Source organism: Trichogramma pretiosum, unplaced genomic scaffold (assembly GCF_000599845.2).
Source record: "Trichogramma pretiosum strain Unisexual culture from Peru unplaced genomic scaffold, Tpre_2.0 scaffold155, whole genome shotgun sequence".
Taxonomy (NCBI): Eukaryota; Metazoa; Arthropoda; class Insecta; order Hymenoptera; family Trichogrammatidae; genus Trichogramma; species Trichogramma pretiosum.
This window is the reverse complement of record NW_019640825.1, coordinates 79,587-103,064: the sequence shown is the minus strand read 5'-3', so window position 1 is coordinate 103,064 and position 23,478 is coordinate 79,587. Positions and strand designations below refer to the sequence as shown.

The window sequence follows — 23,478 nt, the reverse complement described above, 5'->3', positions numbered from 1 at the left end:
GGAGAACCACTGACTTGGAATTTTTATCAGTACGATCCACTTGGTATTAATATGTGATCTACGCGGAATCTTTGTTCGATCTGCGTGGTATCCATGTCTAATCCTTGTGGATAGCTAATCCAAGCGGATATCCATGCAACTTTTTACAAGTAGGGTCTCATAATGTACTTAAAAAAGTAGTTCAGTTTTTAAAATAATGAACATATATTATGACTAATCTCATGACAATCCTAACTAACTAGAACTTTTTTCAGATTTTCTGGACCCACCTCACCCGCAACTTTTAGTTTCCATATCGAGGAACGAGCGTTTTGAGAAATCTATCGAAAGCAGCTGTTTCGTCGATTTTAACAACGAATATTAAATATACAAAAAATGTTTTCCCTTCAAAATTAATTTTTCCAGAATTTAAAGATCATCGTGCTAATATTCCAATTGATTGTACACCGAAGTATCGTTAATTTTTTTTTGTTTCAGCTGCAGCGTTATATTAAAATGCTCGTTTATAAGCGGTGACAAATAGCCTTAGCCTCTGATTTTCACGTAAATTACACATTCATTCTTATATTGAATGAAAAGATTTTGTGTTATCAACAGTTTGAATGCCACATGCCAAACAGTATCATCACTCTTTTGCTTCCTCACAGAAGGAGCTTTGTGATGGTTATAAAATCGAGTTTGGTAAATTTTCGTGTGTTATGTATGTCAAGTATATATTTTTAAGCTAGATCAAATTTGTTACTGATATTTGTATGTATGTGTGTGTGTCTATCTGTCTGTCTGTGTGGATGTATATACGTATGGGGAACGAGTGGAGGAGATAACGTAGGACGGTAAATCTTATTGAAATGAACTTCATTATTTGTCGATTGGGTTAAGAATGTAGCTCAAAAAAGTTTAATTTCTATACGTGCAATATTTTGTAAGTTATTAAGATTTTTAATTTTTTTAAATTTTTTGGAAAGATGTTGAGATTCATTGAAGCTTTTGAGCACAGATTTTGAAAGACGAACAGTTAACCTTCAACTTAAGACCAAAAGCGATTGATCGCGCTTTATATCGTGAAAATAAAAATGTTACTTTATTTCACTTTTCCAATTTTTTTAAAATTTTTCCAAAGTTCAAGTAGTTTAAGTGGTTGAAATATGTGAGTAGGGATTTTCAAAACATCACCAAAAATTAAAGCCCCATACCATAGAATTAAAAAACAACGCAAAATTGAATCTTTAAAAACCTCATCAATGGGAAGGGTTACATCGTAAAAATGTAAATGTTTCATTCTCAAAAATCAAATTATAAACTTTCACACAGTTTAAATAGTTTTTGGAATATGTGAGTAGTGAATTTTAAATAAGAACAGCAAAAATTAGTATATTATTAATATATACATGTATTTACAAATAAAAGCACGAGCGATAATTCTTTTATGAGGAAGCTCTTTGTCATTATATTGGCAGTGGTTTTTCATAAATGAAACGTAAAAATAAAACAACAAAAAAATAAAGAAATTATCGTGACAATGTTTATTAGACTCGAATGCGAACAATTTCAAAACGGCAAGATGTGAGCCCTGAAAGTTCGCATAACAGCGACCTCAGTCACGTCTATGTTTTTTCTGCAATTCATTTGTATTATCTAATTTTTTCAATTAATTTTTTTTTTTGCAATAAGAAAAAGAAGCTAGCACAAAATAGAATTCAATTTACAAGTAATGGACAAATTTATAAAAATTATTGCATTCGTAGTATTGCGTGTTGGTAATTTTACGTTCCTTAAAGTACTAGTGTATATGTGGGTATAAACAACAGTAAACGTTGCAAACAATATTTTTATCAAAAATTAATTCTTTAGTCAAATAAACTTTATTTACTATAAAGCTAATCGGTGCATGTAATTGAAAAAATTTTGAGTCAGTCGTAAAAATACAAATTATTTATGCTTCGAAAAATTGATTATCATCTTACATGATATTATATGCAACTGCACATGCCTGCAATTCATAAAGAAGACGCGCGAGAAATTTCTTTACTTCCTTTTTGCCTTTGCTTTAGTTTTTTTATTTGACAATGATCGTTGATATCGGCAAACCAAACAATTATGGCACCTGTCAAATATTTTGTCTTTAAGAATTTTCTTGCCTTTTTTTCTTTTTTTAGTCGAATTCGATGAGGGCCTAGATCTCTTTTTGCTCTCGATGCTGCGCGCATAATCTTTACCGCCTTCGTGAACTATTATTTGTTGTTTAACCAAATTCCGTTGATCTCCAAATTTTTCTTCGTTTTTGTCGCATGCCAAATCTATGCGAACTTCATTGAGTGTCGTTTGGCGGTTGATTACATTTCTTGGTTCATCGATCTTTGGCTCACTTATTTCGCTTGCGTAATCTTTGCGACTTTCGTTTACAGCTTCGTGTGTCTTGAGGTGCGAGATCAAGCTCGACCTGCGTCCAAATTTCTTTTCGCACTTGTTGCATTGATAATATTTGCGAACAGCGTGAACTGTCTTTTGATGTCGCATCAATTTTGATTTTGATCCAAATTTTTTCTCGCAAATTTCACAAGTCAAATCTCTGCTACCTTCGTGGACTAAACTTTGGTGTCTTATCAAATTCCACTTCAGTCCAAATTTCTTCTCGCATTCGTCGCATGCGAAATCTTGGCGACCTTCGTGTACTGTTTTTTGATGAATGAGCAAAGAGAATTTTTTTCCAAACTTCTTTGTACACTGTTCACATGCAAAGTCTTTCTGACCTTCGTGTACTGTCCTTCGGTGATTTAACAAATCCAATTTTTGTCCAAATTTTTTCTTACATTTGTCGCATACAAAGTCTTTTCGACCTTCATGGACTGTTTTTTGGTGTCTGATCAAATTCGATTTATCTCCAAATTTCTTCTCGCATGTGTCACATATGTAATTTTTGCGACCCTCATGTACTGTCTTTTGATGTCTTATTAGTTTCGATTTTTGTCCAAATTTTTTCTCGCATTTGTCGCATGCGTAATCTCTGCGACTTTCGTGGACTATCTTTAGGTGGTTGATCAAATTCGATTTTTCTCCAAATTTCTTCTCACATTTGTCGCATACGAAATCTTTACGACCTTCATGGACTGTTTTTTGGTGTCTGATCAATATCGATTTTTCTCCAAATTTCTTCTCGCACTTATCACAAGTAAAATCTTTGCGACCTTCGTGGACTGTCCTTTGGTGTAAGAACAAATTCCGTTTTTGTGCAAATTTCTGCTCGCACTTATCGCATGCGAAATCTTTACGACCTTCATGGACTGTTTTTTGGTGTCTGATCAAATCGGATTTGATTCCAAATTTCTTTTCGCACCTATCACATGCGTAATCTCTGTGACCTTCATGGACTGTCTTTTGATGTCTGATCAATATCGATTTTTCTCCAAATTTTTTCTCGCACTTGTCACATGCGAAATCTTTTCGACCATCATGTACTGTCTTTTGATGTCTTATTAGTTTCGATTTTCGTCCAAATTTCTTCTCGCATTTGTCACATGCGAAATCTTTGCGATTATTCTGAACTTTGTTTCGGTCTAATTTCATGTTGTTTTCTTGTGCAAATGACTCTTCTCAAATATCACCATCGATTCCGGGTTCCTTCTTCCCTATCCACTTTGGTGCTTAAAATAAACAATGGATCTTTCTATTTAGTGCCACGAAAATTTAATGAATAAAATTTATCTTTCGGTGTGACTTCGTTTCACGGGTGTGATGTTATGGAAATATAACATTCAAACTAATTTATTTTCACTGTAAACACGATCAGTGTGTCGACGGACGATGTCGAAATCGTTTAAAATCATATTGTTTACGATTGAGGTACCGATTTATCTGCTTAGACATTATACTTACATTATTTAAAACTATTCAAAGTTTTAAGTTGGTGTCGATCCTTTCGGGGACTTTGTTCAGTCTCATAAAGTACTTCAAAAACTTTCGTTCTTAAAATTATGAATATGTTTCATGACTAATATTGTAACAATTTTAACAAAGTAGAATTTTTAAGATTTTCTCGACCCTTATACACCTAACACTTCACGGTGCCAAATATCCTAAGCTTTAAATATTCCCGTAAATTACACATTCGTTCTTATATTGAATAAAAAGATTTTGTGTTATTAACAGTTTGAATGACACTTGTCAAACAGTATTATCAATTTTTTATTTTTTTAATTTTTTTTTAGATTATTGTATTGATCGCATGAGCAAGTTATAACAAGTGTTTCAAATTGTAAATGTTCGAATCTGCGACTTTGTATATTCGCGCGTCTGTCCACTGGAACGCTAGAATTCCCATGCTTATACATACACGTTCCACTACTCTTCGGACCGGACAGAATTAGATTGGGTCTAGTGAACAGTTTTGAATTTTTATAGCCGCGCGCGATTTCGCTGGGAGTTACTCTCTCAGCCTCGTATGCGAACGAGAGTTATTTTATCGTTTTAAACTGCTGTACTATATTTAAGCATTACCAAAATCGTGAGTTAAGTGACAGTTGTACCTACGATTTACTTTTTTTGTGTCAATGCATAACAACAGTGCATAAATAAAACTGCTGTGTTATTATTTACGTGTCTAACTCTTTTTTTATTGGTGTGCAAATAAAGTAAGTGAAAATCAATTAACGAACAAATCAACTTTTTGTGCAAGTGCCCTCCACTAATTTATTTAGAGTGAGTTGTCAACTGTAAGTGTTTTGCGTAGTGATTACGCAAAAATAATTTCAACGTCCGATTCCGAAGACATGGATATGGATTTTTGCAATGGCCATCCCAACTCAGTAGACACGGTGAACTTTCAAGAAAACGTTAATTTGAGTTTCGAACAAGAGCGAAGAATATCACCCCAGCATATTACGTACGATATATCTGACGGTTTGGATTTTGAACAAGAGAGAACATTGCCATATCCATGCCCGTTCTTCCCGATCATTCGAATTTCAAACAAGAGATATTGTTTGCACCTCTGACCATAGTCGTCGACGTAGAAGAGGACGCCGATAGCTTGGCGGAATCGTTTTTCTTGGTCCTCCGTGACAAGTGTGAGTCAATGCTGGTCGTCGACCAAGATAAGAAGAGCCGGGAACCGCTACACTTATGTATTATACCGAGTCTCCTGCACCATGTGGCCAATGTAATCTTGAAAAATATAGATAATTCATTTCGCTTCTCTGGTTCCCGACGTATTGTTTATCATGATTATAAATCGTGCTACAATAATGAGGGTAAACTAAGATTAGCATCCGGCGTTTTGGCCGTCGTCAAACGTCTCGAAAAAGTAGACTACCAACTGGACCGATGGGACGCCCTGGCGATAATGAAATTCTTCGATAAGCACCGACTGTTCGCGAGGTCGGCGGAGCTCGATGGACGTTCGCGTCGCGCCGAGCATTGCGGTACCGCGACAAGGAGTTCGCAAAGAAGGCGAAAAGAGTAATGATCAATTCGAGATCGTCGCTGCGCGACTTGATTCGATCGCGACCCGCAGAGGCAAAAAAAGTAGTTACGTACGCGGACTATTAAAAGTTCGCGAGCCCGAAGAAGTCACTCAATCTCCCTAAAAAGCACAACGAGCTTTGCGTTGCGCATCTGTGCGAGAAACTATCGAGAGGATTTTTCCGGAGTTGGGCACTGGATAGTTTCTGGGAGCTGATTGGATACCGATTGCCGATTCTCTGCTGTGACACGATCATCGAGCAGCTGAACAGCGAAGATTTATATCGTATTTGCTTGGCAGCCACGGGTCATAGCTCGTGAGGGCTGTAAAAATATTTGTAGCATTTTTGAATGACTGATGTTATCGATGGTTTCAGATTTTTTATATTATTCAAATCAATTGAAAATAGTTAGCTTAGATTTTGCTAGCAACCCAATACCTCAACATAAAATTAAAAGTAACAATAAAAAAAGGACGCAAGGAGTAAAACGGACAGGACTGCAAAACAAAATTATTTAATAATCAAATGTTTTTTATTAAATATTTTTAGTATATCTCAATATGTTACTATATAATAATATTGACGATAATAAAATCATTTATTTTGTGTATAATTGTCAAAAAAATCACCAATTTTTTTTACGAACTCGTGTTTATAATAAAAAAATTGAAAATAAATTTTTTTACAATTTGCATCGATTTTCTTGTGATGATATATTTTCTAAGATATCTATGAGCTACGGCAAAAAGTCAAGCTGTTAAGAAAAAATTATGTAATTATCGTATATAGATAGCAAAAACTTTGTTCTTCTTTCATTGAAATCCCTGTATTTATAGGTACATTAACTCTATATATGGGTCAAAATAATACTTTTTTACAAAACCGTGCGCACGTATATCACCGATCTTGACGCGCTTTTGGTATGTTATAGTACATGGTAAAAAGGTCCCAAAAAAAAATTTTTAGACCCCCTCCCCCCTCCTACCCCCCACTTCCGGTATAAACGTCCATTTTCGATCTATATTTTTTCTGAGGACATGAAGCAAGTAAAAAATCTGAAAAAATTCATAAAAATACTTTTCCACAATCCAAACAACCTTGAATTTTTTCAGATTTTTTGAGTGCTTCAGGCCTTCAGATAAAATCATTGAAAATTTCAAAAATCGAGATACGGCGGTATGAGCCGATGTAGTACTCGGAAATTTTTTCAGTTATTTTTCGCATTAAAAAACATAACCTCAATTTTTTTCAGATTTTTTCAGATTACCTAACGCACCTTTTGAAGCCAAAAACCGATTTTTTTGACGAAAATAATTTTTTTAGGACAGTACGGAGCCTCGAAAAATCTGAAAAAAATTTTTTCTTGTTTTTTTCATCAAAATACGTAATCTCAAATTTTTTCAGATTTTTTAATTGAAGGCGATAGCTTCTAGGGCCGAAAAATGCTATTTTTAACAAAAAATGGTTCCTAGAACCCGATGGTTCCGGTGAAAAAATTTGAAAATATTTTTTTTGAATTCCTTGTCAAATTTTAATAAATTTTGACCGTTTCAAAAGTTCGATTGAAGCTTCCTAGCTCATTTTAGAGCAGGACAAAGATTAGTGCAAAATATCTGAAGACGTTTCTGAAGACATTAAGGAATGATAAAACTCGTTTGATGCTCTAAAATGAGCTAGGAAGCTTCAATCGAACTTTTGAAACGGTCAAAATTTATTAAAATTTGACAAGGAATTCAAAAAAAATATTTTCAAATTTTTTCACCGGAACCATCGGGTTCTAGGAACCATTTTTTGTTAAAAATAGCATTTTTCGGCCCTAGAAGCTATCGCCTTCAATTAAAAAATCTGAAAAAATTTGAGATTACGTATTTTGATGAAAAAAACAAGAAAAAATTTTTTTCAGATTTTTCGAGGCTCCGTACTGTCCTAAAAAAATTATTTTCGTCAAAAAAATCGGTTTTTGGCTTCAAAAGGTGCGTTAGGTAATCTGAAAAAATCTGAAAAAAATTGAGGTTATGTTTTTTAATGCGAAAAATAACTGAAAAAATTTCCGAGTACTACATCGGCTCATACCGCCGTATCTCGATTTTTGAAATTTTCAATAATTTTTTCTGAAGGCCTGAAGCACTCAAAAAATCTGAAAAAATTCAAGGTTGTTTGGATTGTGGAAAAGTATTTTTATGAATTTTTTCAGATTTTTTACTTGCTTCATGTCCTCAGAAAAAATATAGATCGAAAATGGACGTTTATACCGGAAGTGGGGGGTAGGAGGGGGGAGGGGGTCTAAAATTTTTTTTTGAGACCTTTTTACCATGTACTATAACATACCAAAAGCGCGTCAAGATCGGTGATATACGTGCGCACGGTTTTGTAAAAAAGTATTATTTTGACCCATATAATATAATCGTCAGTTCGTCGAGGAATTTTGCGCTCCTTTGTCCATTGTAGTATTGAAAAATCGCAATCAGTACCAAAAGGATCGCTAATGATCTGCCAATCGACCAAAAATTTTTATGTTGACAAGCGTACATGAAAGTGATTTTCAATATCTTTCCTAACGAGGCATCCGACTTGAAAGCAATATCTAATTATTTTTACTGAATTATTCATTTCCACTAGACTAAATACAGAAAGAAGTAGATTACTGATACATCTGTAGAAATGGAAAAAATACGAATATTCATAATTTTTTAAATAAACCTACACATGAGGTCCTTGGATTTTTATTGAAATTTTCATACGTCTTTGGGCATTTTAAATCACTACGGAAAATGCTCCTAGTATCGAAGCAAGCATCTTATTCAAGGAATTCCCCGTTATAAAAAATATAATACCCCAACATTGCACATAAAACATAGGCGTTAGATAAGAATACAGTTGGAGGTAAAACACAGTCATATTGACTAAATTTTTATTTTAAAAACTTGTAGTATTATTTTTTACACTTGTCGAGAAAAATATGCAAGAAGTGATGAGTTCATTTGTGAAATACAAGTTATTAAATGAAAAACTATTCAGTGCGCATGATTGAAAAATGTTGAGTCGTTCGTAATAATATTAAATTATTTATGGAAAAATAATTATCATCTTACATGATATTGTATGCAACTGTGCATGCCTAGGACCAATAAAGAGGAGAAATTTCTTCACTTCCTTTTTGTCTTTGCTTTAGTTTTTTTATTTGACAATGATCGTTGATATCGGCAAACCAAACAATTATGGCACCTGTCAGATATATTGTCTTTAAGAATTTTCTTGCCTTTTTTTCTTTTTCTAGTCGAATTCGGTGGTGGCCTGGATCTCTTTTTGCTCTCGATGCTGCGCGCATAATCTTCGACACCTTCGTGAACTATTATTTGTTGTTTAACCAAATTCCGTTGATCTCCAAACTTTTCTTCGTTTTTATCGCATGCCAAATCTATGCGAACTTCATTGAGTGTCGTTTGGTGGTTGATTAAATTTCTTGGTTCATCGATCTTTGGCTCACTTATTTCGCTTGCGTAATCTTTGCGACTTTCTTTTACAGCTTCGTGTGTCTTGAGGTGCGAGATCAAGCTCGACCTGCGTCCAAATTTCTTTTCGCACGTGTCGCATTGATAACATTCGCGAACAGCATGAACTGTCTTTTGATGTCTCATCAATTTTGATTTTAATTCAAATTTCTTCTTGCAAGTTTCACATGTCAAATCTCTGCGACCTTCCTGGACTAAACTTTGGTGCTTTGAACTTTTGTCGCATACAAATTCTTTTTGACCTTCATGAATTATCTTTTGATGCGTGAGTAAATTACTCTCGAATCCAAATTTTTTCTTGCACCTGTCATACGCGTAATCTTTCCGACCTCCATGCACCGTCTTTAGGTGGGTGAGTAAATTCGGGTTTCGCGTAAATTTCTTCTCGCACAGGTCGCATGCAAAATCTTTGCGACTTTCGTGGACTGTCCTTTGGTGCCTCGACAAAACTGATTTCGTTCCAAATTTTTTCTCGCATTTGTCGCACGTGTAATCTTTTCGACCGTCGTGTACTATCTTTAGGTGGTTGATCAAATTACATTTTAGTCCAAATTTTTTCTGGCATTTGTTACATGCGTAATCTTTACGACCTTCATGGACTGTTTTTTGGTGTTTGATCAATTCCGATTTTTCTCCAAATTTCTTCTCACATTTGTCGCACGTGTAATCTTTTCGACCGTCGTGTACTATCTTTAGGTGGTTGATCAAATTACATTTTAGTCCAAATTTTTTCTGGCATTTGTCACATGCGTAATCTTTACGACCTTCATGGACTATTTTTTGGTGTCTGATCAATTTCGATTTTTCTCCAAATTTCTTCTCACATTTGTCGCACGCGTAATCTTTTCGACCCTCGTGGACTAACTTTTGATGAATGATCAAATTCGATTTTTGGCCAAATTTTTGTTCGCATTTCTCGCATACGTAATCTTTACGACCTTCATGGACTGTTTTTTGGTGTTTGATCAATTCCGATTTTTCTCCAAATTTCTTCTCACATTTGTCGCATGCGAAATCTTTACGACCTTCGTGCACTGTCTTTTGATGTCTTATTAGTTTCGATTTTTGTCCAAATTTCTTTTCGCACTTGTCGCATCCGTAATCTTTGAGACCTTCATGCAGCGTCTTTTGATGTTCAATCAATGTCGATTTTTGTCCAAATTTCTTCTCGCACTTATCACAAGTAAAATCTTTGCGACCTTCGTGTATTGTCTTTTGATGGACAAACAAAGCCTGTTTATATCCAAATTTTTTTTCACAATTGTCGCATGCGAAATCTTTACGACCTTCATGGACTGTTTTTTGGTGTCTGATCAATATCGATTTTTCTCCAAATTTCTTCTCGCACTTATCACAAGCAAAATCTTTGCGACCTTCGTGGACTGTCCTTTGGTGTAAGAACAAACTCGGTTTTTGTGTAAATTTCTGCTCGCACTTATCGCATGCGAAATCTTTACGACCTTCATGGACTATTTTTTGATGTCTGATCAATATCGATTTTTCTCCATATTTCTTCTCGCACCTGTCACATGCAAAATCCTTCCGACCTTCGTGTACTGTTCTTTGGTGCTTCAACAAATCCGATTTATGTACAAATTTTTTCTCGCACTTGTCACATGCGAAATCTTTTCGACCTTCGTGGACTGTCTTTTGATGTCTTATTAGTTTCGATTTTCGTTCAAATTTCTTCTCGCATTTGTCACATGCGAAATCTTTGCGATTATTCTGAACTTTGTTTCGGTGTGATTTCATGCTGTTCTCTTGTGCAAATGATTCTTCACAAATATCACCATTTAACCCGGATTCCTTCTCTCTTTTATTCATTTTGGTGCCTAAAATAAACGATGGATCTTTCTATTTAGTACCACGAAAATTTAATGAATAAAATTTATCTTTCGATATGACTTTGTTGCACGGGTGTGATGTTTGGGAAATATAACACACAAACGAATTTATTTTCACTGTAAACACGATCAGTGTGTCGAGGGACGATGTCGAAATCGTTCATAATCATATTGATTACGATTGAGGTACTGGCTCATCTGTGTAAACATTGTTCTTACAATATTTAAAATGATCAAGAATAAAGTAAAAAAAGTTATGGCTGATTACGCGAAACGTCTAGTTTGCTTGATGTGTACAAAACGAAACTTTGAACGCATTTTTCTCTAAACGACCTATTTCAACTCTTTCAATTAGTCCGGAAAAAGATAAACATTTGAAAAGTTTTCAAAAATCATCCTTAAATTTTTTTTATGATGGTTAATGCACCTAGAAAACCGAAATTCTTCACAATTTTTCAGAAAACTCGTGCCAAAATCGTAAGAATTAAAAATATCAATTTTTTTGATATTTGTTCTCTAAAGAAAGTTGTAACGAATAATAAGACATTTAACGTGAGGATCGGACTTGTAGTTTTCTCTCAACCGTTGGCAAGAGCTAAAACGAGGATTTTAGCGAGTTACGTCTACAGAAAATCAAAATGGGTTTTGAGACCCACATACATTTATATTGCAGTTTAATATGTAAGAAAAATACCTAAAATGCTAAGAATGAATGAAATTTATAGTTTTCAAAGAAAACAAAATTCATAAATTGATATTTTTTACCATTTGTTATGGGGATGTTCCCTTGAAAATTAAATTTTTTTCATATATAATTACATTGGTCGCTAGAGCAAGTGATAATAATAAGTTTTTTATATTATAATTTTAAGCTTTCTGCTGCGTTTCCGTGCGAAAAATTATTTAGAGGATTATTTCTGGAGTTGGGTACATAACATATTTGCTTGGCTGCAGGTTGGTACTTTTTAATATCTGATGTCATTAATTGTTTTAGATTTTCTATATCCCTTAAATAAATTAATTAAAAATTAGCTTCGTTTTTGCGACCAATCATCATAAGTCAACATAATCTGAACAATAACAAAAAAGAAAAGGTATACGTTGTAAAAATTAAAGGGTACTGTAAAAGCAGAATCATTTATTAATCGAATATTTTTTATTAAATATTTTTAGTATATCTCAATAAGTTACTTTATAATAATATTTACGATATTACGATAATAACATCATTTATTTTATGTACAATCGTCAAAAAGTCACTAATTCGTTTACGAACTCGTGTGTATAATAAAGAATTGAAAATAAATTTTTTTACAACTTGCATCGATTTTCTTGCGATATATTTTCTAAGATATCTATAGGCTACAGCTAAAAGTCGAGCTATTACATTCCCGCGCACCACATTCTATTACGTTGACGGTAATGAACTATATCTGCGCGAGGAATTTTATCTACAAAATAAGTTAGACATATATTATGGAAATAAAGAAGAAAGAAGTGATTAATTAATTATAGAGCTTTTTTAAATTATATAATTATCGCATATAGATAGCAAAAACTTTTTTCTTCTTGTAGTGAAATCGCCTTATTACTATATATTATAATGTAATCGTCTGTTCGCCGTGGAATTTCTTTGTCCATTGTAGTATTGAAAAATCGAAATCAGCACAAAAAGAAAAAAAAAACATCGCCGCCTCCACGAGGAACAGAATTTCTTTATCGTATTTATATTAGATACGTAAATATTTATCAAAAGGTCAGTCGTCGAACGGAAGAACTTGGACTATACGTCGATGTACGCGAAGTATAGTGAGACGCGTCGCCGCCAGGTGGCACAAAGCAGATTTGTAATTCACGCAGATGAAATTCCCAAGTCTAACAGTTAAATCACATCTCTTCGCAGCTGTGATAAGAAATTTCTTGAATTTTTCCGGACAGGTGAATCTTTTCAGAGCTGCGAAGAGATGTGATTTAACTGTTAGACTTGAGGATTTCATCCCTACATCGTTACTATTTTTGTCAAATTTATCGTTCGCGATATAGTTAAAAAAACAAACTAACGTCCATATACTGCACTACTTAAACACAAATATAAATACAATCGTTCATCAATGAGTATTTTTCATCATCGCATCCTCACACAGTCGTTGGCCTCCTCTATTGCTCCGTGTCGGTATCGATAAATATTTAAATAAAACGCGTGTCGTACATATATCATATACTGATCGAGATCGAAACGTCAAAGCCACACACATACTGCATACACACACACACGTGCTCGTGCTATTTACGATGCCGGCTCGAGTGTGTGTGCTCGCCCGCATGCATGATTCAAAGATCCGAGCTAGGATTGCTGCGGCGCACGTAACGGTTAAAGTAATCGGGTCGCCAGCACTTGCAGCTACCGGGCACCAAGAACCAGTCGTAGTAGAGTCGGACCTGCAAAACCATCGAAGTGTAATGTATTACGGTGAGAACGAAAAAAAAAAAAAATCGTTGCCGCGTGCTATAAATAGCTGTATGTGCTATACCTGGAAGCAGCCCATGTCGTCCACGCCGTCGCAGTGATGTCCAGCCGGCGACGAGGACGAGGACGACGAGGACGATGAGGAGGAGGAGGAGGACGAAGAACCGCCACCGCTGCTGCGACCCTCGCTCTCGCCGGCTCGCTTCTGCAGGTACTGCTGGTAATTCTGGAAGTCGTGCACGGGCGGCGGCGAGCCGGCCACCGGATCCCTCGGCCCGGGGAATCGTCCGTTGTTGCTGCCCTGCTGCTGTTGTTGCTGCTGTTGTCCACTTCCACCGCCGTTGACTCCGTTTCCAGCCATCACGACCCCGTTACCGATTCCGCTCTCCTCGAGGAAGGTGTCCGGATAGAAGATCTCGGCGACGAGCAGCGAGGTCCAGCGCGGCGACGACAGACAGCCGCCGTCCAGATAGTGGCAGCGGGACTGCATGCAGCGCGTCACCTCGATGGTCTGCGTGAAGTAGCCCTCGTACGGGATCTGCACGACGTAGCGCCAGACGCCCTGGTAATTCTTGGCGAAGACGGGCGTGGCGTACTCGACCTTGGCCGGGCAGGGTGTCGGGGGCCCGGTGTACTCGCTCTTGCCGCCGCCGTCGACGATGACGTTGCTGCTGGCACCGCCGCCACCGACGCTGCTGGGCGTTCGCTGTCTGTACTCGAGATTGGGAGCGCCGGAGGAAATCGAGGGCGGATCGTCGCGACGCTCGGCCGCCGGTTGGGACAGTGGCTCGCCTTGGATGGCTTTGTACAGCATGCAGACTCTGCGGGACGATTATCATCGTTAATTTTCGTTGCATCAACGTTGGGTATAATTGATTCGTTTGTTTTTAAATTCTTACACTCCACCGCCGTTTTCGCAGAACTTTCGGGCGCTTCGAGTCGTGTCGCTGGACTCGGCGGTGGCGGCCGTAGGGCTGGTGGATCTCTTTTTACGTCTGATGCTGCGCTTCTGGTCGGTATCGACTCTGCAAGAAGACACGATATTCGTGAACGCCCGGCTCTTTATACTATAAATTATATATCAATCGATAAACTTACGAATTTTGCGAGAAGGGTTGAACCTTGGCGACTTTGGGCAGCGAGTCGTCGGCTTTGAGGATCGGCAGGGCCTTGCTCAAGAACTTCAACGTGTGATTCTTTATCAACTCACTGTGTTTGATAATCGAAAAAAAATCAATCAAGAAATTAGCATCGTATGATATAAAAAATATATATATAATCACACTCTGTTGCAAGTACTCACAAAGGATATGACTGCTCGCCGAACTTGTGATTCATCGGGTTCTTGGGTATGAAGCCCTTGTTGAGATCGCCGCAGATGTTGTGCACCGAGACGAAGCCCTTGCCGCCTGCCTGCTTGTTGTTGGCCGTCGTCGTATCGTGGCACTCCTTGTCGCTGTTGGCGTAGGGCGGCGGCCTGACCTTGGGCGGCTCGGCGTTCGGCGACTCGACGAACGCGTAGTAGCCCTCCGGGGGCTCGTCCGGCGACGTCGCCGTCGTCGTCGTCGGGTTATTGATGCTGTTGCCGCCGCCCTTGACGTGATCCGCGTCCTCCGCGAGACAGGCCGCGAACAGCAGGATCATCTGGGGGGAGAAAATTAATTGATAATTTGGGCTTATGATTGCGATATAGGTACTACACGAGGCGCAAAACTAAATTATCAAAAGCAAGAATCGCAGTTGTTGAGAGGATTTAACAAATAAAAGTCGCATCCAACTTATGATGTTCTCAAAATCAGCCATCCAAATTACGCGCGATGAATTATTATTATTGTCATTCTCGCACATTAAGAATAAATAAAATATAATAGTGGCTACTATCGGTGCGCTGCTTTTCAATGGACAGAATTTCGCAACTCCATCGCCGCGCATAGGTCGCGCATTTTTCAGTCGTCGCTACTGGTCACTTCACCGATTCGCCTGCGCGCGGAGGCAAAACAAAAGAGAGCATTGCGGTAAGTTAAGTATCTTGTTATACGTGCGTGTCCATTACCGTTACGACGTCGCAGCGTGTAAACAGTGGAATATCCCGTCGACTGCAGTCAGTGAGTCTCGTGTCAAAAAGTGAAAAATATTATCTCTCGTTATAGCCCAAAATACTGTGCGTTTGGGTAATATCGAGCGCGCGAAACGATGTTCGCGTCCAAACCCAAAGCAATTTTTCGCGCGGGTAGCGGACCTTCGAGCTTGGAACAATTGAAGGGTTTACGAGTGAAGGTGAATTGGGAGATCGAAGCCGAGAGATTTCAACTTCTCCGTAGACTCGATCCATTGATCAGAAGTTGGCAGGGCCAACTTCCCGATCTTCGAGACATTTTTCAGCCGAAAGAGATGGACTAATTTCTCATAGAGAATCTGAGGTACAGCGGCTCCTCGAGCCAAGAGATCATCCAATTCGTGGCTCGTTGCGGCTACAAAGACCAGCCCGAAGTCGACGAAGACGACAGGCCATCGTTACTGCGCACCACACCGCTGCATCACGTGGCTCGAGGAAATTTCGCTCTCAAGAACGTCATTATTCGCGACCTGTTCGAAATCTACGACAGATTCGAGGTCAATTTGTGTCGAATATCATGCCGGACGTCGTCGACGTACTCTTGAGTCGCACGGCGGCGCCGATCTCGCGAGCTTCGTTTTCCCGACGTTGAAGATCCACCTCGACGATACGTTTACCAAGGCCGACGACGTCAAGAAATTGAGACTGGCCTCGGGCGCGTTGGCCGTCGTCGAGCAGCTCGAGAGAAGAGATTTTTCACCAGGCACGAGCTGTTCGAGAGACCGGAGAAACAATCGGATCATCGACGCGACCTGACACCTTGGTATCGCGACGAAGAGTTCGTGTAAGAATTGAAAAAGCTGCACGATCTGATCCGATTGCGCGCCGACGATTGCCGATCGTGTGCTGCGACTCGATCGTCGACGGTCGATTCACCAACGAAAATTTGTACGATATCTGCTTGTCGGTTGCTGATAAAAGTGCCCGATGTCGATGAGAATATTTGTAATTGCAGGGTTTAAGTTTCTTGATTGTTGTTACTCAATGCTGCCGATTTTTCGTCATCATAAACAGACTAAATAAAGAATGAAAAAAAACATAGCGATTTACGGGCTCGCTATACCGATCTTTTTGATACCGTTAAATCTCAGCGCCTACGGACGAGCCCCGAGCCGCATTCAAACATTTTCAATTGTCTTCTCGTGGGCGGCATAATGATAATCTCTCCTCTCTCCGTCGGTCATCGCGATGAAAATCGGGTCAGAGCTCCGTAATATATAGCTCGTGCAACTTATATAGGGCTCGACTTTGAACTTTTTCAGCTGTACCCCGATGCGCGTGTATATATTTTGAGAAGTACAACAAAACTCGACGCAGGTATGTGCAGTATGCGTATATGCACGAGCACGTTTTCGAACGTTACGTTACATTACATTTTTTTTTCTCTCCGCTCGTCGTCGTCGTCGTTTCTTTCTCGACCGCTCGTAAAATGACGTAAGTCGAGGCGATGCGTCGTAAACATCGGGGGCCCAATGGTACACATTACATACATATACAGTCGATGCCAGTCAGTGTGGAAAAGACAGAGAGAGAGAGAGAAGACTGAAAGGAAAGACTCGTGGCGTGTGTGCGCGGCGGATACCCCGTTAGCGCTGGCAATCGTTAACGGTATATTATATATCCCCGGTCCAAACGTACAACTTACACTACTTATACCACTGCTACATACATCCACACGTGTGTGTGAGTAAGAGCTCTTTTTAGCACGAAGTCGCGCGAAGGTATGCGCACACGAGATACGCATATGTATAATGCATCGCGTACGCGCGGATAATAATAATTATAACGAGAAGAAAAAAAAAGCAGCAACAGAATTTGCACTCGTAAACGCAGGCACCTATTGTTCGAGCATCGCTTATATATGTACAAAGTAAAATGAGATATTTCGGAATGCCGAGCACGAGCTCGCGCCTGCGTGCCTGCGGATTGCAATGTGCATATAGGTATAATATACGAGAAAATCCGCGCGAGATGATAATGTGAGTAACTTTTTTAATGATGCCAAGCACCCGCGAAAATGGGATACCATTGGATCGTATACGGGCCGAACTGTACGTACCATCGTTGAAAAAGTCAGGACGATTCTCGTGTAATAATAGTTTTCTAATAGGAAAAGTAATTATGCTTAGATGATCGATACGACGATATTTTATTTCTAATTGTTGTGCGGTATCGAAAAAGTATTACGAATAGTGACGAGTCTGCGGATTTTTCCATATATCTACGGGCTCGTGTACTCTCCTTGGTATTGTCGGTTGGAAAAAAATTTTTCCCCGCGGCGCAAAACGACACTCGAGCGAGAGAAAACGCGTAAATATTATAGTCTCTCTTTCTCTGCGCGCGCGCGCGAGAGAGTCGCCGAGGATAAACGCGCGGGGACTATATAGGCAGATCGTAACGACGAATTTTACACTTCCATTTCTAATCGACGACCATTATTATTCCGAAAAGAGGTATATATAAGTATCGCGCATAGGCCTCGCTGCTGCGCTTGCATCTTTTTTTTTATCCTTCTCTTTCGTCTCTCGTAATCGTATGCAATATAATGCGCGCGCGGCCTACTTCGAATAATGTATATCGGCCTATACCGCGCGGCCGAAGAGACCTCGTCTGTTTTTTCGTTTTTATTTTATTTCTATTTTTGCGTGCATATACGTATTTTTTCATTGTTTGACTGTAAAACCTCGTTCGTACGTAGGCACCTATATGTAAGCAACTGGGTCAGCTGCTGCTGCTGCTGCCGCTTCTGTGTCACGTTATAACACCCGTGTATAAATCCTGTGCATCTGCGCGCCGAGATATACTTTGCGTTCTAAGCCATTATACATTAGACTGTCCGTTATTTCCCGAATTGCTCCAATCCTCGCTCTCACCCCTTGAAAGTTCATCATTTGGCTCACAATGAAAGAAAATCACTGTCTGACAGCGATTAATTAACTCTAGATAGTGCCACACGCGTCAGATTTTTTCCCATTTAAATAACATGGGAAAATTTAAAAAAAATGTAAATTGAAGTTTTAAACCACTTAAAATCGCTAAACCTTGGGTTTAGCGACGGTTTTCACTTCCTGGTACACCCATAATGAGTAACCAATACTTACGGGAACCCTCCGAAAAGAATTTTGGATTTTGCACACACGATATACTCAAAAAATGAAGAAAAACAGCATGTTGGCGTGGTTTTTCGATATTTTACAGCAAAACTAAGCATGAACGATCATTTTAAATATATTCACGTCAAAGTTGAGATCAAGACCTTTAATTTGAGGGTAATAAAACCTATTTACGTTCATTAGAACCAAAGTTACAGGCGTTTGAAGTTTCATTGAAAAATCAGGTATCGATTCTCGTCCGGCCGCCCAAACGCGCGACTCGCGGCTCGCTGTAATCGCAACTCGTACAAATGACCATGTAATTAAACTAGAAAAATAATTAAAAATATGATTTTTATGCGTTTTTTTCTCAGCTTTCACGTGGTGTAGTCGGATTTTTCGATAATTTTCATTTTCGTACGAAAAAATGGACTTGAACATTTATTTCCTATTTTTCCTAGTGAACGAGTAAATTATCGAAAAATCCGACTACACCACGTGAAAGCTGAGAAAAAAACGCATAAAAATCATATTTTTAATTATTTTTCTAGTTTAATTACATGGTCATTTGTACGAGTTGCGATTACAGCGAGCCGCGAGTCGCGCGTTTGGGCGGCCGGACGAGAATCGATACCTGATTTTTCAATGAAACTTCAAACGCCTGTAACTTTGGTTCTAATGAACGTAAATAGGTTTTATTACCCTCAAATTAAAGGTCTTGATCTCAACTTTGACGTGAATATATTTAAAATGATCGTTCATGCTTAGTTTTGCTGTAAAATATCGAAAAACCACGCCAACATGCTGTTTTTCTTCATTTTTTGAGTATATCGTGTGTGCAAAATCCAAAATTCTTTTCGGAGGGTTCCCGTAAGTATTGGTTACTCATTATGGGTGTACCAGGAAGTGAAAACCGTCGCTAAACCCAAGGTTTAGCGATTTTAAGTGGTTTAAAACTTCAATTTACATTTTTTTTAAATTTTCCCATGTTATTTAAATGGGAAAAAAGCTGACGCGTGTGGCACTATCTAGAGTTAATTAATCGCGGTCGGACAGTGATTTTCTTTCATTGTGAGCCAAATGATGAACTTTCAAGGGGTGAGAGCGAGGATTGGAGCAATTCGGGAAATAACGGACAGTCTATTATACATGTATAATCCAGCGGCCCGAATCGAAAAACAAAATCGAGAACGTTGTGTTGTGTGTGTAGCGCGTCCGCTGCAGTCCGACGTATATATATATGATATGCATAATTCACGAGTTTTCGGGGAACTCAAATCGGGACATTTTCACCTCGAGTTTATAATTTTGACCGCGTTTCGTGAGCTTCTAATAACGTCGCGCGAGCCGAGAGTGAGGAGAGAGAAAAAAATCTGAGATCGAGCGATAGCAGAAAAAGAAAACAGCAGATGGTTTTTTTCTCTCGCGTCCAACGACAGGTGAAACGTTTTGCTCCGTGGGTGGATCATCGTCGCGCGAGATAATTAGAGATTATGAGATCGAATTCGATGGATGTTCATTTTTTCTTCATTACACTCCAAAAATCTAACGCAGAGAAAGAAAAATAACTCCAGCAATTTGTCCATATTCCACTCGCCGAATGGATTTTTATATTACCCAACGACAGTGTCAAAGTCTCTCTCTCTCTCTCTCTTATGCACATTTGTTTTCCGGCTTTGTGCCGCAGCGAGCGACTTTCTCCTCTGCGTAATTTCAACGCCTATAATGACAGAAATCCATATATCTGCCATTTTCTCAATCAACGTGCTAATTTTCAATTATAACCAGTCGTTTTTTTCTCTCTCTCTCTATCAACACCGCAACGAGATCGTTTTGGGTTTTAATCGCGAGCTCGCGGGGGGAGGGTAGGGATCGAACCGCGTTACCGATTTATTATCATTACGTAAAACGATTCGAATAATGAGCTCGTAATTTTTCTCCGCATACAAAGTCGCCGAGTCACGATAAGCGCGTTACGCGTGTTTTATAATAGTAGCTGCCAATTGCGGTGTATATCCAAACGCTTTTTTTTCGAGAGTCCTCGACGCAGACGCAGTCCTAAATTCGCGGCCTCTATACCGTCTCTGTCGGAGCAGTGCCTCTTAACCTACTTGAGAATCTGCATGATCTCGTGTACATGTATCGAGAATATATACCGATTCGCGGGAAAAGATCCACGCGCGCTCGCGCGTGCACGGAAAAGCCGGTAAAATTCCTCGTGGCGTGTGTCGGTGTGCAAACCATTATACAGCATCGCGATCATAAGCGCGTTACAGTTACGGCTGCCAAGAGAGAGAGAGAGAGAGAGAGAGAGAGAGAGAGAGACGATGACCCATGAAAAACCGGTTTTGCAAAACGAGCCGTTGTGTGTATATACGCGCAAACTCATATACACGCTCACACGTATGCAGTATGATAAGACGTATTGTGTGTGTCTGTGTGCGTATACTAATATACACCGACACAAACATCGCGGATCGGCGATGCGCGCGACGTGTCCCGTAATTTCTGAAACATACCCAACGATCATCGCCACATTATGACAGTTAATAAAAGCCGAACTGTTCGGCTCTCGTGCGTGGCATCGTACACGCGCATTCATATATTATTTAAATCGATATGTACGCTCGCGATATTATGCATCGCCGATCCGCGCGTATTATGTAGTACATATACCGGAAGACGCGACGACTGTGAGTATGTGTGTGTGTGTGTGTGTGTTCGCTTCGATGTGTAAACATTACGTTTTAACTCGCGCGGGGGCCAAGTCAACTTTCCTATGATGTATATATGCGCGCCTGCTACCACCACCGAGAGAGAAATTTAATTTTTAATTTACTGCTGCTGCTACTGCTGCGTGGAGTTATGTAGCGCGAGAAAAATTGATGAAAATTCTCCTCGAGGCATATCGCGATGAATCGGTTTCGAAAATCGGCAAGTCGAGAGTCGCGCTCTTTTATTTATTTATTTATTTATTTTTTTCAAATCTCGAACCGATCGAAATTCGACGAAACGATAACGAAAGCACACAAATATACTCACGACGAAGGTACGAAACTCCATGGTGTCGGATCGGCGGAGCGTCTCTCGTCGTTGTCGACCCACACAATTCCGACGCACGGACGAACGAAAACACGAAGACTCAAAATAACCGTCAACTTTTTGGGTTGACCCCCGAAAGCGGAAAAACGATGACAAAAATATATCCGTCTCTTTGTCCTGTTTTTTTTGTTTTTTTTTCTTGTTGTCGAAAAACAAATCGAGGGTGTGTACGCGCGTGCACTAAAACGAATACCGATAATATTACGAGCGCGAGGTGTGCTTCGGGGTGCGCGGTCGGACGATAACTGAACGCCGCTACATACAGGTACACGAGAGCCGAGAAGCGTACGTACGCTCGCGTATACGTATGTATGTAAGAAAATACACGTACTCGTGTGCGTGTACGTGTGCTCTTGCCGCCAAGCGCTATATGCCACTAAAGAGAGAGAGAGAGAGAGAGAGAGAGCCGCGGCACACGTCAAACTCCCTCTTTTTACGGCACGTATATATGGTAGCTATAATATATAGGTACGAACGAGCGTGCACGGCATGGGTAACCGCATCGCGTCTTCTTCTTCGCGCGCCCCGATAAATAACGGCACGCATCATTCCTCGTCCGTACATACCTACGCGCGCACACGCGTATATCGATATACATGATGCGGAGACTTCGCGCGCACTCCGATGATCGTGGCTCGATGACCTTGACCAAGAATCGATTCGACGTCGGCCGCGCGATGTGTGTCGTGGATCTTTGACGACGCGCGGAAGATATATACAATCGTGTCGATAAAATTAAAAAATCGGTTGTCAAGAAGGCAGGAAGAAAGAAAAAAAATAACAAACATCGTAAAGTTCAATGACACTCGCGACGTATACGCGTAAAAGTGCCGTAACGCATGTGTATGTATATAGTTATAATACGGCGACGGACGGGCAGTGCGCGTGACATAACCGATTGCAAATGTAGCTGTATTTTTTTTTCAACGTAAGACTCGCGCGCACTGCAGCCGCGAGAATAATTTCGTGTGTATATGCTCGTATGCATTTCGGTCGAACGATCGATGCGGATGCGTCTTGGAAAATTGCCGATTCTCTAACCGATGTTAAGCGCCGATCGGAGCTCGAATTTTTCCTCGCGACACTTTAGGAAGCGCCGAGTGCAGATATACATGTAACGCGATGTAAAATGTATATACGCCTGCTCCAATAACTGTACGCGGTCTCCGCGCGGCTCGTAACTGTAAATCAAAACAATGCAACGATAATGCATCGTTCCGTCACCTACATACGCTGCGTTAAAGCGCGATGATTATCGATCTTCGTTAGCTACTTTGACACTCGACCGTTCCAGGATCTATGTATCGCGTACAGTCGCTAGACTTGGATGGTCGAATTTACGCATCGATTAAACGTAAATTCGGCGTTCGATGTTTGAGAGACGACCAAATTTTTGTAAATGAAGTCGATCGAGAATGAAAAAGAAAATACCTGCATCGTTTTCTGGATCATCGCACCTCGCAAAATGAGAACGTTGTCTGCGCGTTACGTGCAATATGTATTAGAAAAAATAAGCTTTTGTGTGGGTTGCCCTGCTATTCAGGAAAAGTGAACGAGATTGTGTATAAAATGTGGGCTTGTGTCACGATATTTTCGCGCGATGAACTTGAAAATATGTTCAGGGCTTGGTCATGTAAAGAGCATTAGAAATTTATAGGTATTCGTCGATTATTTAAAGTGTTATACTTTTTTTCGTTTGAGAAATTGTGGCTTTCTCGTTTTATTTCTACAAAGCGTGAATTTTCGTTGACTAGATGTGATTAATTTTTTGCGGAGAATGTGTTTTTTATTGTGTTTTTAGTTAAGGATTTATGGATGTTTAAATTTAAAATTCTCTTTTATTAGTGAAAAATAATGTTTTCTTTCGATTGATATAAATAAATTAT

The 23,478-nt window shown here is 39.3% G+C and overlaps 2 protein-coding genes across 2 annotated transcripts; both read right to left on the bottom strand.

Moving 5' to 3' along the window:
- Window positions 1–1,772: 1,772 nt before the first annotated feature.
- On the bottom strand, window positions 1,773–10,795 carry LOC111694588 (zinc finger protein 84-like). Its single transcript, XM_023463293.1, has 3 exons — window positions 10,675–10,795; window positions 8,632–9,420; window positions 1,773–2,051 (listed from the first exon to the last, which is right to left on the bottom strand). The coding sequence occupies exons 1-3, from the start codon at window positions 10,793–10,795 to the stop codon at window positions 2,026–2,028; spliced, it is 936 nt and encodes a 311-aa protein (XP_023319061.1). The 3' UTR covers window positions 1,773–2,025.
- Window positions 10,796–12,105: 1,310 nt separating this feature from the next.
- On the bottom strand, window positions 12,106–21,811 carry LOC106652682. Its single transcript, XM_014371777.2, has 6 exons — window positions 21,533–21,811; window positions 14,586–14,926; window positions 14,381–14,491; window positions 14,182–14,307; window positions 13,347–14,103; window positions 12,106–13,254 (listed from the first exon to the last, which is right to left on the bottom strand). Exons 1-6 carry the CDS (start codon window positions 21,551–21,553, stop codon window positions 13,147–13,149), a joined length of 1,464 nt encoding a protein of 487 aa, XP_014227263.2. The 5' UTR covers window positions 21,554–21,811; the 3' UTR covers window positions 12,106–13,146.
- Between the last annotated feature and the right edge of the window lie 1,667 nt (window positions 21,812–23,478).